This window comes from Micropterus dolomieu, linkage group LG03, assembly GCF_021292245.1.
Source record: "Micropterus dolomieu isolate WLL.071019.BEF.003 ecotype Adirondacks linkage group LG03, ASM2129224v1, whole genome shotgun sequence".
Lineage (NCBI taxonomy): Eukaryota > Metazoa > Chordata > Actinopteri > Centrarchiformes > Centrarchidae > Micropterus > Micropterus dolomieu.
The window spans coordinates 11808027-11823791 of record NC_060152.1 but is presented as its reverse complement, the minus strand read 5'-3'; the positions used below and the strand labels follow the sequence as shown (position 1 = coordinate 11823791).

General features: G+C 40.5%; 2 protein-coding genes across 7 annotated transcripts in view; both read left to right on the top strand.

The window, feature by feature from the left end:
* The first annotated feature begins 109 nt into the window (after nucleotides 1–109).
* Nucleotides 110–4383, top strand: cd79a (CD79a molecule, immunoglobulin-associated alpha). The gene is made up of 5 exons (XM_046043949.1): nucleotides 110–393; nucleotides 839–1159; nucleotides 1730–1845; nucleotides 3277–3339; nucleotides 3523–4383. The coding sequence occupies exons 1-5, from the start codon at nucleotides 354–356 to the stop codon at nucleotides 3646–3648; spliced, it is 666 nt and encodes a 221-aa protein (XP_045899905.1). The 5' UTR covers nucleotides 110–353; the 3' UTR covers nucleotides 3649–4383.
* Nucleotides 4384–4596: 213 nt separating this feature from the next.
* Nucleotides 4597–15765, top strand: part of lipeb (lipase, hormone-sensitive b) — a 29639-nt gene continuing 18470 nt past the window's right edge. Inside the window, exons 1-5 of one of the 6 annotated variants that reach the window (XM_046044304.1) lie at nucleotides 4628–4721; nucleotides 12932–12980; nucleotides 13236–13477; nucleotides 14355–14639; nucleotides 15512–15602. In XM_046044304.1, the coding sequence (XP_045900260.1) occupies nucleotides 4683–4721; nucleotides 12932–12980; nucleotides 13236–13477; nucleotides 14355–14639; nucleotides 15512–15602 (706 nt within the window). In that variant the 5' untranslated portion in view covers nucleotides 4628–4682. Of the gene's footprint in view, nucleotides 4722–9105; nucleotides 9151–9207; nucleotides 9394–12931; nucleotides 12981–13235; nucleotides 13478–14354; nucleotides 14640–15511; nucleotides 15603–15765 lie in introns of those variants that run through there. The other 5 variants (XM_046044305.1, XM_046044303.1, XM_046044306.1 and 2 more) reach the window with 5 other exon arrangements.

Sequence of the window (15765 nt, the reverse complement as noted above, 5' to 3'; positions counted from 1 at the left end):
TCATTTTATATAGTTATTGAAAATGCTGTGTTATTAAAATGTAAAAGGTTTGGGGTTCAACGTTAGCTGGGTGTGACTCTTCATGGGTAAACAAAGGGTTTAGATGGATTGTTCTGGGATCCTTTGCATGTTGAAATATATTGTATAAATGCCTGCAGATATAACTTTTATGCAAATGTGAGATGGTCCAAATTCATTGAAGCGGAAATCCTGACTGAGAGAAAAGGCGTGTGTGTGAACACCCGTGTGTTAGTACAGAAACAGTGAGGACTGCGACCAGTGTTGTATAAATAATTGTATCTACATTATTTTAGTCCATTTTTTGATCTCTGGATTAAACCTTTGTAAACACAATGGGAACAGTTGTGAACTTTATTCTCTGCAGCATTGTTGGTGAGTCAGATCAAATTATTTTAAGTATACAATAATATCTAAACTTATTGTATAGTGTATAAATACTAACAAGAACAATTTGTTTTAAATTTTCTGTGTAATTATCTTCTGTATTTTGTAGGAAATAGGGATTCCTACATGTTTTTACATAAAAACTTTTGGCTATTTTGAGCTCTGCTTCAGTGAACCATATCTCCTGTCAAAGCAGATGGCTGTGCTTATCATGTTGCATTTTTGCTGTATTCATTTTGGTTAATTATGCTATACATTTACAGCTCATTTGATCTGCTTATGTTATTCAGCTTTTAAGACCACATTGTAAATACAGGTTATGCAATGTGATCATAATTAAATCATTTGAAAAATGTTGGGTTAATATCAAATAGGGGTACACATATAATAAATGCACAAAATAACATGATGCTAATTGTTGCTTCCTCCACAGTGGTTATTGCTCAGGGTGAGGTGAGTTTAGAGGCGGACAGGCCCTTTCTGAGGGTGAAGCTCTTTGAGACCGCTATCCTGAAATGCTGCTACAAGTCCAATGTGAAGAACGTGACTTGGGCCAAACACAAACGTAACGAAAGCATTCCTATTGTGCCATTCTCAGACAGTGTGACTACAAATAACACAGAGGAAAATGGCATATTTTGTGGCATCCTAACCTTAAAATCAGCCCGTTTAAATGACACTGGGTTCTACTGGTGTGTGCTGATTGACGGTAGCATCCTCGATCACACTTTTGGCACCTACCTGCAGGTCTATGGTGAGTGTTTTGTGTGTGTGGTGGTGGCAGGGACCCTAATTGCAGTGCAAACCAAATGGAAATGCTAGTGTATGTGTGCTTAACATGGAGAGATAGGAGTCAAGGTAGCTCTAAGCACTGCTAACACCTAATAAGCCATAAATCCTGTTAACAGTCTATCCAAAGAGCTGTGTGCACATCAGTGTGGTCTCATTACAGTCTGCTGCCCAGACATTTCCTTTAAATAGCACCAAGATTAAGTCAAGTTGCAATCAAGCTAACGTGTGGAGGCATTGACATACTGAAATGCCATTTTGCATCACTATCTCATTAAATACGGATGGCAGATGCGGAAATGTCACTAAACACCTCTGAGGATTATGTGTGAGATAACTTGCATTTGTTTACAAGAACACCTTTACCCTTACCTAACAATACTATCAGTCACGTATATGTTAGACAGTGTTCTTTACACTAAATAGTACAGTGATTCTTTTTTTAAATGTATTTTAAACACTCTAGCATCTACAATGCACAACTGTTGTTTTGTTTGTTTCACCTTTGTTTGTTTCACCCTGACTATATGCCTAGAACCACTGGAGAAGACAATAAGCCTCAGAGAAAGCACCAAAAACAAGATCCTGACAGCTGAGGGAATCTTGCTGTTGCTGTGTGTGATTGTGCCTTCTGCCAGCCTTATCTTCCAGGTCAGAAGGTCACATTATTATGACTGACTGTCCATGTATCATACACTGATCTATCAACTACCTCAGACCCATAGCATTGATGTTGAAGCCATGGTTAATTTCCAAAATGTCTCAATAGTGGTATTGCCTTTTCACTCATGTCAACACACCAGAAATTACTTTGACTGTATCACATGCAGCTATAAGTTTCTCAAATGGTTATTCTCAAATGGGAACCGCGATGCCTTGCAATCTCGGTTCCCAGTATCAACGGAGCTGGGTACTTGTTGATTCGACTAAAAATGTCGCAATTATATGCTAGCAAATATTTGCAAAAAAGCTAAAAACAGGAAATGATGTAATATCTTCGCTTTGGAAAGGCCGATCCACACCAAATTTGCAGTAATAATGTGGGACGCCCCCCTGAGGTCCTGTGCAAAATTTGGTGCAACTTGCCCCTTGGTGGCACTATTTATACAAAAAAAATTGTTCGTCTAAAACCACAAGGCACATTCACATGAAACCTGAGCCGAATTGTTCAGCATGGTCCCCTTACTACAGGCACCAAAGTTGACCCAAATATGCCCATAGGTGGTGCTGTTTTTGCAGATTAAAGATGTCAAAATAAATCCCATTGATTTACATGCATTTTATATCTCCATAACCACAAGTCCGATTAACACCGAATTTGGGACAAATGTTCCTCATTGACCCCTGATGACACCTCAAAAATTTGGTGGAATTCAGCCAAAAGGTATGTCTCCGTGTTTTGGGGAGGCTGCCGATTCCGATGGTATAGGACACGCCTCTGTGCGATGACGTTTTCATTTCACTAAATTGCCAAAACTGAAAAACCTATTTTAATTTACTCCTCCGAAGCCGCAACTCCGATCGGCACGAAACTTGGCACAGACCATCTCTGGACCAAGCCAATAAAAGTTTGTAGAGGGAATTTTGATACGCTAAAAAACGTCCGAATTATAAGATAACAAATGTTTGCGCAAACGGTAAAACAGGAAGTCATGTCAGATCTTACGTTTGCAATGGCCGACCTACACCAAACTTGGGGACCTTATCTATCACGCCCTGCAGAGGGGCTGTGTGAAATTTGACGTCAAGCGACCTCTAGGTGGCGCTATTAATTGGAAATGAAATAACACTCCCATAGACATACATTCATTTCAGATCTCCGTAACCGGCTGCAAACTCCTTTCATTTATAAGTCTGGTCATTTATTCTCCACGGGCCCCGCCGTGGCTCGGGGGCCTGTGATTATGGGACAATTAATCATGGCGGGCCCGGGCCGACTCGCAACTCCTCTGGGAATTAGGGGCGGCTTGTGCCAGGAGGCTTGGACCCCGCTTATAACTGCTTGCAGTTCTAGTTTTCTTATTGTATCTTGGGATGTTGCACCATTTCATAGCTTTACCAACTTTTGTTTTCCCCTCACAGTCAAAGAGACTTAGTGAACTGGAGAAGAAGAAAGTGACGAAGGAAGAGGAAAACATTTACCAGGTGAACTTGAAATGAGTCACATCCTCTCAGAGTCAAACACATGTCATGGCATGCATATAAGAAACAGCAGGAAGAAACATGTGTATGAACATGTTATCTTGTGCCACTAATCAATTTAACATGAATGTTTCATTGATTTTTGTGTGTCTATCTGATTTCCATCTTCCTTATCTCATACACCAGGGGCTAAATCTGGACGACTGTTGCACCACATATGATCAAATCGAACGTTCCCAGGCACATGGCCCATACCAGGATGTTTGCAACATCATAGAGGAAGAGGAGGAGATTCAGCTGGAGAAACCTTGAAAGAAAGGAGAAGAGATAAAAAGGGAAGGAAGAAAGGGAGAGTACTAAGTCCTATGTCAAGAGCTGAAGTTTAAGTGTGTGATATCTGAATATCAGGTTCATTCTTTAGCTCACACATTGGACTTTTGAGTTGTGTACATAGCCTGCATTTATAGTTTTAGCATCTGACCACACATTGTTTTATCAGCTTCTTTAATTTGAGATTAAACATTTATTTTTGACCTTGGAAACAGCAAATGACAAAACAGTCTTGCCTCTTCATTCAGGGCAGTAGCCAGAATTGAAACAAGCCCCTCCACCCCAGGTCATGTCTGTTACATTCAGATGTGTATTTTATTTTGTGTATGCATTTAAAAACAGTGTGGTCAACTCCAAAATGTCTGTTTTATCCTGAAATGATGAAAATGAAACTATCCTTCACGTCCCTAAATAAACAGAGGATATGCACTCTGTGGCTTCAACAGTAGCTAGAGGCCTGCACTCAGTAGCTGTTCTGAGTCCATTTCTTTTTAACATCATGAAAAATCCATCTTCTAAGGAAGGTCGTGTGATGTGATTGAAAGCTCCAGAACTGCTCATGAGTGGACCTGGTGGTGAGACTGTTTAGTTGTCGGCTCCTTTAATATTCATTTAAAAATATAGAAAGAATGTCTTGCATTTTATTGGATGATTTTCTTGTGTATTACAGTGTATTTTCTTGTGTGCTCAAAGAATAAAGTTGTGTAATAAATCCTACAAATTGCGCCATACATTCTCTAAAGACCTTAATGCCCCTCTAATCTGTACTCGCCTTTCCTTTGCCAAATTGTACAACCAGTGCAACGGGGCGGGCGCTTGTCAATTTTCCAGTGTCGTGATTGGCTACTGGACCGCGACGCAGTCGTTCATTGGCTTTCGTATTTGTCCTGGGCGGGGCCTTGGCCGTCCCAGGCAGGTATGTAGGAGAGATGTGAGAGGCGGTGCGTAAACAGAGTGGGCGAAGATGGCGTCGAACAAGAAGAGTGGTGGGAATAGCAGATATGAGAAAGGTGTGAATGGAAGGCGCTCATCGAAACACAAAGAGGGTCCAGTGGGTGAGTCTGTCGGTGCCGTGCCAACCTCGTCACAGCCTCCCTGTCGCTTTCCCCTTTAATAACGTCCCCTCCTTTTTTGTTTTTTTTTTACGCGCACCGAACTGTCACCTCCCGCTAGCATCAGTTAGCAGCTACGTTAGCTGGCCTCATGTAGTCAAAATGAAGAGCTAGAATTTAAGCCTCTGGTTCTGCCTCAGCTGCTTCGGTCCTGTGATTGTTGTGTGGCATCAAAACGGGGAGGCACTGAGAAAATCTATACGTGACGTTCAACAGTTTGAAAGCATAGAAATAAGTGTCCCCTGTCAACCTCCTCCGCTGCTGTCATAGCCATAGTTCAGAGCATCACCCGGTGGTAGTTACAATAACGTTATTTGTAACTTACAGTTTGTTGTAGCTGTCGTAGTTATGCTATCGCTGTAGAAGACTTTAACTACTAACACATTTCTCCACGCTGTATTTATATTCACCTCGTGACGTTCTGTACCCCCTAACAATCTCAGCCGCTGACACTGACAGGACCAACCTGAACAGGTACTTCAGTCATAACAAGAGGGGAAGGGAGGGGATGGAGTTAAACTAGATTAACCTAGTGTGTCACTCCCTGTAACTGCATAAATCGATTAAGCGAATAGATAGGGTAACTGGTGACGCTCCTGTGACATGGGTGCAGGCTGACCCATGGTGACGAATGTCTGGGAAAGAAGGTAGCAGATTTAACAGGATGCTGCCTGCGGGCACTGTGGATCAGCTGTTCTGACCAAACAAACCCTCTCTGTTGCTCTATTCACCTGTTAACTAGGCCACTCTCACTGTAACTGGAACAATCCAATCAGTCCAAAACCACCACTACTTTCAAAATATTTCTTTAGCTTTGTCAGGAGCCTAACAATAAGGGACAGTGTCTGTGTCTTTGCTATAAAAATAAAATACGTTTACTTTTCTGTTTATGAATGGTGTGTTTTATAATAGAAGTGGGCCATAATGAGATAATAAGAGTTAAGAGAATAAGAGTTTTAACCTAATCCTACTTGTTACACGAGGTTACTAACATGCTTAGTTTTCATCAGACATAAGGATCAGATTATTTATTTTCTGTGTTCAGTAAAGGCATTGCATTATAAAATTGAAGGGAAGCCTCATGTGTTACATTTGGAGGGGGTGTGGAGCCTCATTGTTGCTAGTTTCCTGTTGTTCTGTTTGGCCTTGTGTAAAGGAGCTGAGTTTGGGAGAAGGGTCAAAGCCTCCTAAAGGCAACAATACACAGCCCCTGCTGCTGGCACTTCCTTTTCCCTGTGCACAGCACAAGATTGCTATATTTAAAGCCTGCTTCCTATAGACATGCCATTTTGTAGAGTATCAGACATCTGAGAAAGTCCAAAAAGACTGACCAGATACTCTATCTTTTCGAATGAAAACATAAAATAATTTTACCTTTTAACACTGCCTGGATTCGGCATGACTGATGATGACTACTTGCATAGATAGATAAGGACGTTGTGGAAGTTCCACTTTAAGAAACCTACATTTACCCAAACTTCACATTTCCCCAGAGTGGATCTGTATCAGCTGGATAAAGAGAAACACAAGAGTCATGTGTTAGAAACAGCCTAGACAAGATCACCACAGTTAATCAAACTAGACCGCTAGAGCAGCGCCTGTAAGGTTTCTGTGTGGAAGGAAAGCTCAACTCTAATTTCTTGATAGAGATTGTTTTTATCCAATCTGAGAGGGGGTATAGGTCTGCACCAAAATATACATACTGATAGATGATAATTTGATACAGGTGACCCAGTGTTTCCCACAGGATCTTAAGAGACTATGGTGGGTGGGACTCAGGCCCTGTTGGGGGGTCAGGGGGGCATGCACCTTCGGGAACAAAAATTTTCTGAATTTTAAAGTTAAATGCATTAATTTGGTGCAAAATTAAATGTACACTTGTAAACAGTGTTTTGCTCTAATAAATTTAACCATAAACCCATTGTATAGCTATAAATAGTGATGAAACAGCAACAAAAGTCAACAAATTTATTTTATTATGTTTTTCCAAAAACCCTAAATCAAAGAATAGAAAATATAATAAGTAACTTCCCTAACATTTAATTGTTGTTGTTGTTTTACTATTTATGGACACATGTAATATGTTTTATACTTTCTGTGAATATGATCCAATTTTTTATATATATATATATATGTTGTCGTCGCGCTAAAGTCATCAAGTCCGACCCAATTTGATAAATAATGTTGAATGTGATTCTCGTATCGCGTAACATGAAGAATTCACAGCCTCTCTTCAGGTAGGACTCTCATACTGCAACACTTGTCTTTGTAAAGAGAGAAACTGACAAGATAAATTCGCTAACCTGCCCGTCAGCTCGCACTGGGCCGTTACAGTGGATTTAGCATAAATACGTGTGCACTCCAAATGTAGGCGCGGCTAGCTTAATTGCCGTCTCACAAACGAGTGACAGAAACAGGCCGTTAACGTTACCTCAAAAGAAAAGTGGTTGTCTCGAGTCGGATGCCAGAGCGTGCGAGTTTACAGCAGCACCCAAAAAACACAATGTTAGACGTCTGAAACGTGTGTAATGTGTAAAACCATTTTCGGTTAATTTTGAGACTCGTTAATTAATGGGAAACACTGGGTGACCAGTTATTTACAGATAATGTTGGATTAATAGATAATTGCCTAACATTTTACGAAATTTACGGAGTTTTATTAAAAGGTTTTATTTTGCAGAAAATACTTCTCTTCAGTTCACTAGCCGATGGTTTGATTTGTCACAACAGGAAAACCACAGGTGTCACTGATATCATTAACGATGGCACTGTTCTTTAAAGTGTCCTAGTAAATCATGATAGTCTCACTGTGAGCAAGCATGCAGATTACCATGATCTAGGGCTGGACGATATGGCCAAAAATGTTATCATGATAAAAAGTTTCATATTTTCCGATATTGATAATTATCACAATAAGTTTGAAATCATATTTCTTTCGAGTTTAAAGGCTGATAGTTTTCTCTTGAGTAAAAGTTGAAGAAACCAGATGGTTTAAACTGTTCTTTTCGGTCAGCAATTGAGGCCAAACAGTGAATGACTTCACAAATCTGAGGTAGAACATTCAAAACAATTACGATAAAATCTTTCTCAACAAATATGCACAAGTAAACGCTTTTTTCGGTCCTATTTCCTCAACAAAATAAACATCTTTAATAAAAAAATTAAGTCCTAATTTTTGTATGATTCAAGTGAATAAAGTCAAACATTTATTGAACATTTGAAAAACAATTATTGCGATAGTTATTGTTTTATTGTCCAGGCCTACCATGACCCTGAAACTGAAGTAAGTCAGCCATCGTTCATTTTATTATTTCCCCCTGTGCATTTCCTATTGTGACATGTCAAAATGTCATTCCTGAAATAAACCCTCTTGGTGTATTTAATAACAAAAACAACCGAAACCACAAACATTTCCCTCTGTGTCAGTGTTTCTGGGTATGTTTGTGTGTCTCTGTGGGTGAGGGATCATGTCTGAGTTCCTTTGAGTCATGGAACTGTCATCTCTGATTTCAGGCAAGAAGGCAAAGCTAAGGTCATATTTTCTCCTGGAATAGATTTTCCCCGTATTACATCTTCACCCATCTATTTGGTTGTGCACGTGTTGTCCATGTTCATTGCCTGCCAAACATTAATATTTCTCAACAGTTGGCACATACAGCACATTTCTGCTGCATACACAAACAACAAATATATGTTCAAAGGTGCTACGTAAATGCTGTTGAAAACACAAAAGATAACCGACCTTGATGGATGGAAAAATATAAACATAGTGATTAGCAATGAAACAATTAGTTGATTGAACAGTGGCAATTTTGATTATCTAATATTAAATGGATTTTCAACACATCTGCTGGACTGGATACAGCAGTACGTGAGGATAGAATTTTTTTTTTTTATTCGTAGTTCTTAGTTTATTATTATTTACAAACCTTTTTTTGTTTTTTGACTGTTGGTCAGGCAAAATAAGGAATTTTAAGACATTGTGGGCTCTGATAACTAATGCGTTGATGATTTTATATTTTACTATATTTGATCAACTTTCAATGAGTAGATTAATTGATGATTTATTCATTTACTTCTGTTTGTTTACCTGTGTTTTTTGACCTTATTAACTATGGAATGAAGCACTCAAGATGGAATAATATGATGTATAACAGTATTGTTATCATCTTCCTGCCATTATCTGTCTACCTGCCAATTAGGTTGAAGGTCACAGGGAGTTGCAAGCTGAACAGCCAATAGCAAAATAGCCTCACACTGTCACAGGGAGAAAGTTAACTGGGCCGGGGTTGTCTGTAGCTTCCCTACCCTTTTTTTTTTTAAAAAGAAGCACGGGAGGGACGAGCAGAGAAGAAAGGACAACACATTGCATGTGAGTAGAATTGATTGTGACAGGCTGACGTACAGAGGCTGACAAGGGAAGAGCCACATCGTAAAGACCAGAGAGCGACAGACAGCAAGAGCGAGAACAAAACCAATCGAAAAAAAACCCTATCTCTTTCCTCTTTGCCACACCTCCCTCCCTCTCTTTATCTCATCCTATCTCTCTCTTTTTCCCATTGCTTTCGTGGAAGAGAGGAGGCAAACAAAGACAGAGCCTTGAACTCAGACACCGGTAAAAAAAACTTTTTTCTCTTCCAGCTTTTCAGCAGTTCATACCATCAGTTGTGTGCTATACCAGAAGCAGCCTGTATTTAATATACACTCAATTCACAATGAATGTGGGCCCAGCAGGAGTCTTTGTATGTCTGTAAAGTCAATGGTGTTGGTTGTTCTACATGATTTATTAATGCTCACTCTCATCCATCTTTAATGTGGAGAGAACAGGTGCAACTTAATGGCTGCAGTGGGCTTAGAGTGGCCACAAGTGTCAGTAACACAGAATGTGATAATGCTGAAACATAGTTAACATTGTTACTGACATAGCTAGAGTATCTTAGATATGTAGAATATTTGCTGATGCACCAAAGGCGGAAGCGATAAAGCAAGCAGGTGAGTCATGTTTTTCCTCTAGTGACTCCCATAGATGATAAATTGACAGCTATCCTGGCGTTAGTGTAGTGGCAGCTTAATTGTTTCTCAGTTTGAGGCATTATGTCAGATAAAGTCTTCACTGGGCCATGGCACGTTTTGAGTGAGCTCTCAGTAAGGTTGTACTGGTGCACATAACTGTTCATTTGCGTTGTATTTGCATAGGATATACTCACTGCAGTTATCGTGGGGTGTAATGTGCGCTGACTTCATTATCATTAAGCAAGTTTTAGAGCAGCTTATTCTGAACCAGGTGTGCGTAAAGTTCACGCCTAGCTTACTCAGTCGGCATAAGGCCTATTGGCTTGCCCAGTTGAGAGAGTCGTATCCCCTGCTCTAATTAAGAAACGTAATTTTAATTTTGGCTCCTCGCCCAGACTGGTTTGACTGCTTCAACTGGTCCTGCAGCTCGGCATTCTGGAGACTGCTTGTGTTCACCTAAGGCCACACTGCTGATTGTGGTTGTGATAGTGTATTTTCAGATGTTCTTTGTGTGCATCTCTTGACAACTGGTGTTTCCAGTTTTCTGCTGATGTAATGAGTTGTTTCACATGAAGTAACTGTTTCCGATGTTGTCAGGTTCAGAAAATTTGCAATTGTTGCAGACTCCGCTTGTTCTTATCCAAATCCTAACATGGAACAACACTCCAAGAATTACATATGTGTGTGTGTGTGTGTGTGTGTGTGTGTCAAATTTACTCATGTTTTCTGACTCCCTGATCCTTCTCTCCTGCCCCACCTCTGCAACCTTTGAGACTTGAGCAAAGATAACATCCACCCAAAAATGTAATTCTCATTATTCACCATAATCCTGTGCAGCTCTGTTTTGTTGGGAAGTCTCTCTAAGGTGAACTGCTGAAATACAAACTATACGGATGTTGTCATGTAGTGACAAATCCTAAAGGTCTTCCAAAGACATTAAATTAAGGAAATACAATTACAATGTAATGACAGAACCATTTTACTGGGATAGTGGGACATTTGCCCATTTACAGTTATAAGCTCTGAATTCCAAGAAATGTAATTTGGATGTGGAAAAAATAATTGAGCCCAGCCCAGGGTGTTGATGTCAATTAATAAAATGGAAAAAAGTGTCCCCAGAGATCACAAATTTAAGTCTCGATGCTCAGAGGCAGTTTAAGACAGTTGGCTATATTTGTAGATCATAACCTCACTGTCTAATATCAGTAGCACAATGCAAATTTTGTTTTATTGTGGAGTTTCCCTTGTAGTCATGGAAGGAATTCCTTTCACATTGAATCGATGTGAAATTAGGCCCCTAGCTACGTTATTAAGCTTAGCTGGAATACATAGAACATGATATTGTAATGAAAAACAGATACCCTCTGCAGTGCTGCTCCATGTAGTCTGCTCATTTGGCTTTGGTCTATCTCTAAACCCCAGGGGCCAACAAATATCTCCTAAATTCAATGGAACATTCACCATGGGCTTGATGGTAACATTAAACACAGTTTACACATAGAGTTTCTGCTTTGCAGATAATTATAACAATTTGGCTTGTGGCATAAACAAATGGGGGAGATATATAAGTGTATTTTTATATTTCTGATAGGTCATTGATATCTGGAATGTCACAAGGCCCAGCTCTGTAACATTTGCATTTGAAGTTGGGTGTGTTCAGATGAGGTATGTTTTTCAGTGCTGGATGGAAGAAGCAGATAGGGTAAGGTTATGTGTTCCATTCATTTTTAGCATAATCTAAGCCAGTAAGCAAAGCGCTAAATGCCAAAGTAGACAGTGTTAAGTTTAGTCATGTCCAAAACATTTTGGAGGAAATCTTTGTGACAGGATGCGATTATCCCTTGCTAAACTTGGCATCCAATATGTAAAAAATTTGCCTATAGAGGGCCGTCATGCTCTCCCTGAAAAAGAAAGGAGAGGCAAAGAAAAAGAGAAGGCTGAAGAGATGTTTCATGCAGTGTATGTGTGTGCTAGAAGTCGTCCAGCTGATAAATGTCTCTTCCCAGATGTCAGAGGGTTGCGATTCCTCCCTGCAAACTGAAATCGCCTGTCCCATTACTCATCCTGAATGGCAGGGAATAGCAGAATAATTGTGCAATGAGGACTCCATTTTTTCTTTGACCCTTAAAACAATATTTCACATTTTAACATGCATAGGCAACCTCCGCGCCACATCCCACAATGTTGCTTCGGGGATCTGTGAGGAATTATTTTTCTGGATTGCTTTATTGCACTAGCCTTTGGTGAGATTTTAATTGCAAAAGTTTGAGGATGGGTTTGTGGCAATTCCAGGGGCGGCCGATGTCTTTTGGGATGTTAATTCGGTATACATGATTTAAATAAAGATGATTTAATACAGCGTAGTTTTTCTTGAAGAGTAATTTTGAACTGATCATTATTTGTAACCGCTAAATGTGCTTCAGTCCTGCAAGGTAATTGGTTAAAACCCATCCGTTACAAAGAAATGATTCTATCTGTCAGGGAAGCACTGCTGGCTCTGTTCCTTTTGTTTTATTCTCTGTGTGTCCAGTGTGCCGTCTCCTCTTTCCCCTGTCTCTCAGCATGCCAGTCACCTTATACACGAAGTACCAGCTAGTTCCCAGACTTAGGTGTTGTGGAAACTGTTCTCAGGTGACTTTGGAGAAGTGCACAGACCAACAGTGGGAATCCAACAGGGACATAGCGCTGGATCTTTGTTATGCTACATTAGGGCAGGGACATGGGCACGCTTGATAAACACACTCAGCTGTGTGGTGTCCGCTGTATACCTCCCTTTGGGACTCTTATGTGAGTGTGTTTATGTGTTGTTTTCAGTATCTGACTAATCTGCGTTTGTTCCCAGCAGCATGACGTTAGCAAAGGGCCTCTGCCTTCTCCTCCTGTTCAACGCATGTCTGCCCAGATCTCGGTGGATTATGGCTGCTTAGCCTGGATTTACATCATTTAATTTTAAGGCTCCTTAACACGTTTCAATCAATGGGCTCCTATACGCCAAACTATGGGGTATTAGTTAATACGAGTAAGAGAACATTATGTAGGATATATCCAATGATACCTCACCTGGTACAGTGTCTACATGCTGATAACAAGAGTGGGCCGACGCAGAATAGGAATCAGGGTGCTTCTTTTTATTCTTGCAGGACCAGACACCAGCAGACAGTCAAGTTTTAACAACTACAGAAAATAATGGTACAATATTTTTTTCTTTACAAATGAAGTATGCACTGGGGTCAGCTAGGTGGCACAATTAATATGGAGATCACTGATTGGTATTAGGATATACGCCTGTATGTCATTTATCATCTGCCTAATGAAAAGAGAATTTCCCCACTAGAATACAGAACAAATTACATTAATAATTGTTGGAAATATTAGTATGCACAAGCACCCTTGCCTACATACAACTGATTTCTGTTTCTTGCTTCTCTGTCTCGCTGCTCCTAGTGATGGACACCAAGGCAGTGTTTGCGGCCGTGTACAGCGTGTGCGAGGAGAATGCCACTTTCTATTCAGGAGGAGCAAAGGGGCCACAGGGTGATGCTGCGCGGCGGTTGGTGGATGCCATGAAGTTGATCAAGGAACACGCCCGTGGTCTTGAGCCTGTTATTTCCGGCTTTGCTTCAGTTTACCATCATTTTGACTTTGACCCACACATACCTGCTAATGGCTATCGCTCACTGGTCAAGGTAGGCTGTGTGATGTTTTGAAGTCTTTGTGTATGAGTGAAGTCATAGATCTGTGTCCGTGTTCTCCTTTCAACCCAGTGCAGCTTGGAGAATAATAAGCCCACCTACCGTAATACATTCTTATCAATATTCTCTCCACACTGTGAGAAACTGCTCACCAGCCCCTCTTTGCCTTGAAATTGCTTTGTTTCAAGGTCAGTCCATTTGTTTTACAGATTGATTTTATGTTGCAAATCAGGTTAGATAAATTCCTCCAGCTGCAGATTATCTACGCCTACTATACCCACTGTACTTTATCTCCCACAGTTATTGATGAAACTTCATGACCTTCAGTGGCTGCAGCCCACCACAACTGAATGAGTCTAGCAGAGGAACACTTTAATGCTGCTCTGTTTTCTAGCCTCTCGATTTCCACATTTATAATCCGTCTTGTTCCCACAGTGCTACTCCAACTAATCTGTAACACCCCAGTGAAGCAGCAAGCTTTTCACATGTTAGCATTCAGAAATGCTACAATTCATTGCTTTCCCCCCTTCAGCTTACCACGCAAATTTCAATTACAATTTAAGCATACCGAAAAGACATGTACCTTTTTAATGATTGCACAATTATAGGAAAAACAAATTGATTTGTTATAACGCAAAATGCTATTTCTACCATTTTTTATAGTAGAAATAGCCCAAAGTTCACACATCATTTTGTAAAACATCTGTAATTACCCCAAAAAAAATTTATTTAATAGACCTTGCTTTTTAGGCAGGTACGCTGATTTTAATATGGTGTATGGAGAAGGTGGCGTGGTAGATATCACAATTTGAAATAAGACACATCTATTTCCCCCAAAACTTTTCTTGAGACATTCCTTTTACTTTTCTAGGTGGTACGCTGCTGTCTTCTTCACATCATCCAGAAGGGGCGCTACATCACTGCCAACCGTCGCAGCATCTTCTTTCGAGTAGCACACAATGCGGGGGAGATGGAGGCCTACTGCAGCGCTCTGTGCCAGTTGCGCGCCCTGCTCTACCTGGCTCAGCGCATGCTTCATGACAACAGCCATGGCAACCTTTTTTTCCAGGATGAAAATGGCCTCAGCGAGAGCTTTGTCCGCGAATACTCATCCATGCACAAGGGGTGCTTCTATGGCCGATGCCTTGGCTTTCAGGTGAGATGAACTGCGTGGCACAGGTACAAGCAGTGCGAAAGATAAGATATAGGAAAAGTGAAGAAAGGGTAGGGTTAGAAGTAGCTGCACCGGAAGAAAGAATGGGAAATACCTGTTGTAGGTAATCAGGTTGTTAGAAGGATATTGATGTCCTACAATAAAACATCTCACTGCAATACAGAGAAAAGGTAATTAAAAAAACAACCTCAAACGCACCAATCCTCACTCGACACATACAGACAATCAACTGAATGTACGCACATCTACACTTCTGGCAAAGGTACTCTTACTTGTTCCTGTCCATGTTACATTTTACAGCTTCTAGCTACATTTCTTTATATTTGTTATTAAATTAGGACACATCATGTACAGAATAAGCTCCCCACATAAGTCTCCCATAGCCTATCAATCAAACTACTGATATCTCCGACTAGAGGCACTGACTATGAAAAGAGAGCAATAGCAGTGAGAAATGTAGTATGTAAAAGCCAGGAAAGAAATACAGAGCTACAAACTGTTCCTGCTGCTCAACTCTGCAGGTAAAATAAAGCAAGTAAAGGGTTTGGGTGGGCAGAGAGAATGCTCCTTTTTACAGCCATAGTCTCTGTTCTTAGTTGAGCTTCATTAGAGAGGCTGAACCCTCAGCGGACAGAGAGCAAAATCAAACTAAAGGGAAAAAATGATGACTGTCTGCATCAATTTATAATGGCTAAGACTCATTTGCTATTCTGATATCTATCATCTATGTTGCACTTTCTCTAGTTGAATGGTTGCAGTTTTAATTGTAGTTTATTTCTTGTTTTAAATGGACCAGGGATAATGGATATGAAGCCTGTCTCTTGTTTTTGTCCTTTCCTCCCTCCGCCCTCCAGTTCACTCCAGGCATTCGGCCCTGTCTCCAGACCATCGCTATCGGCCTTGTGGCCTTTGGAGAAAACTACAAACGGCATCAGTCAGGAATAGGTCAGCATCGTCTTGTCTGCAGCTGTGCCCTCTCATCATCCAGCCACTTGATTCTCATTCATAGATTGTACTCATCCCCACGTGTCTTCTACATTGCTCCTTGGCCCCTGACTGTGTACCTTTTGATGTTGTGTGTTTGGATTGTAGATGCTCTTTCATCCTC

Bases quoted from the DNA above. Each gene is read 5' to 3' on its own strand.
- cd79a (XM_046043949.1), top strand. From the start codon at position 354: ATGGGAACAGTTGTGAACTTTATTCTCTGCAGCATTGTTG. The intron at 394-838 runs GTGAGTCAGATC...CTTCCTCCACAG, and splicing joins TATTCTCTGCAGCATTGTTG to TGGTTATTGCTCAGGGTGAG. The intron at 1,160-1,729 runs GTGAGTGTTTTG...CTATATGCCTAG, and splicing joins CACCTACCTGCAGGTCTATG to AACCACTGGAGAAGACAATA.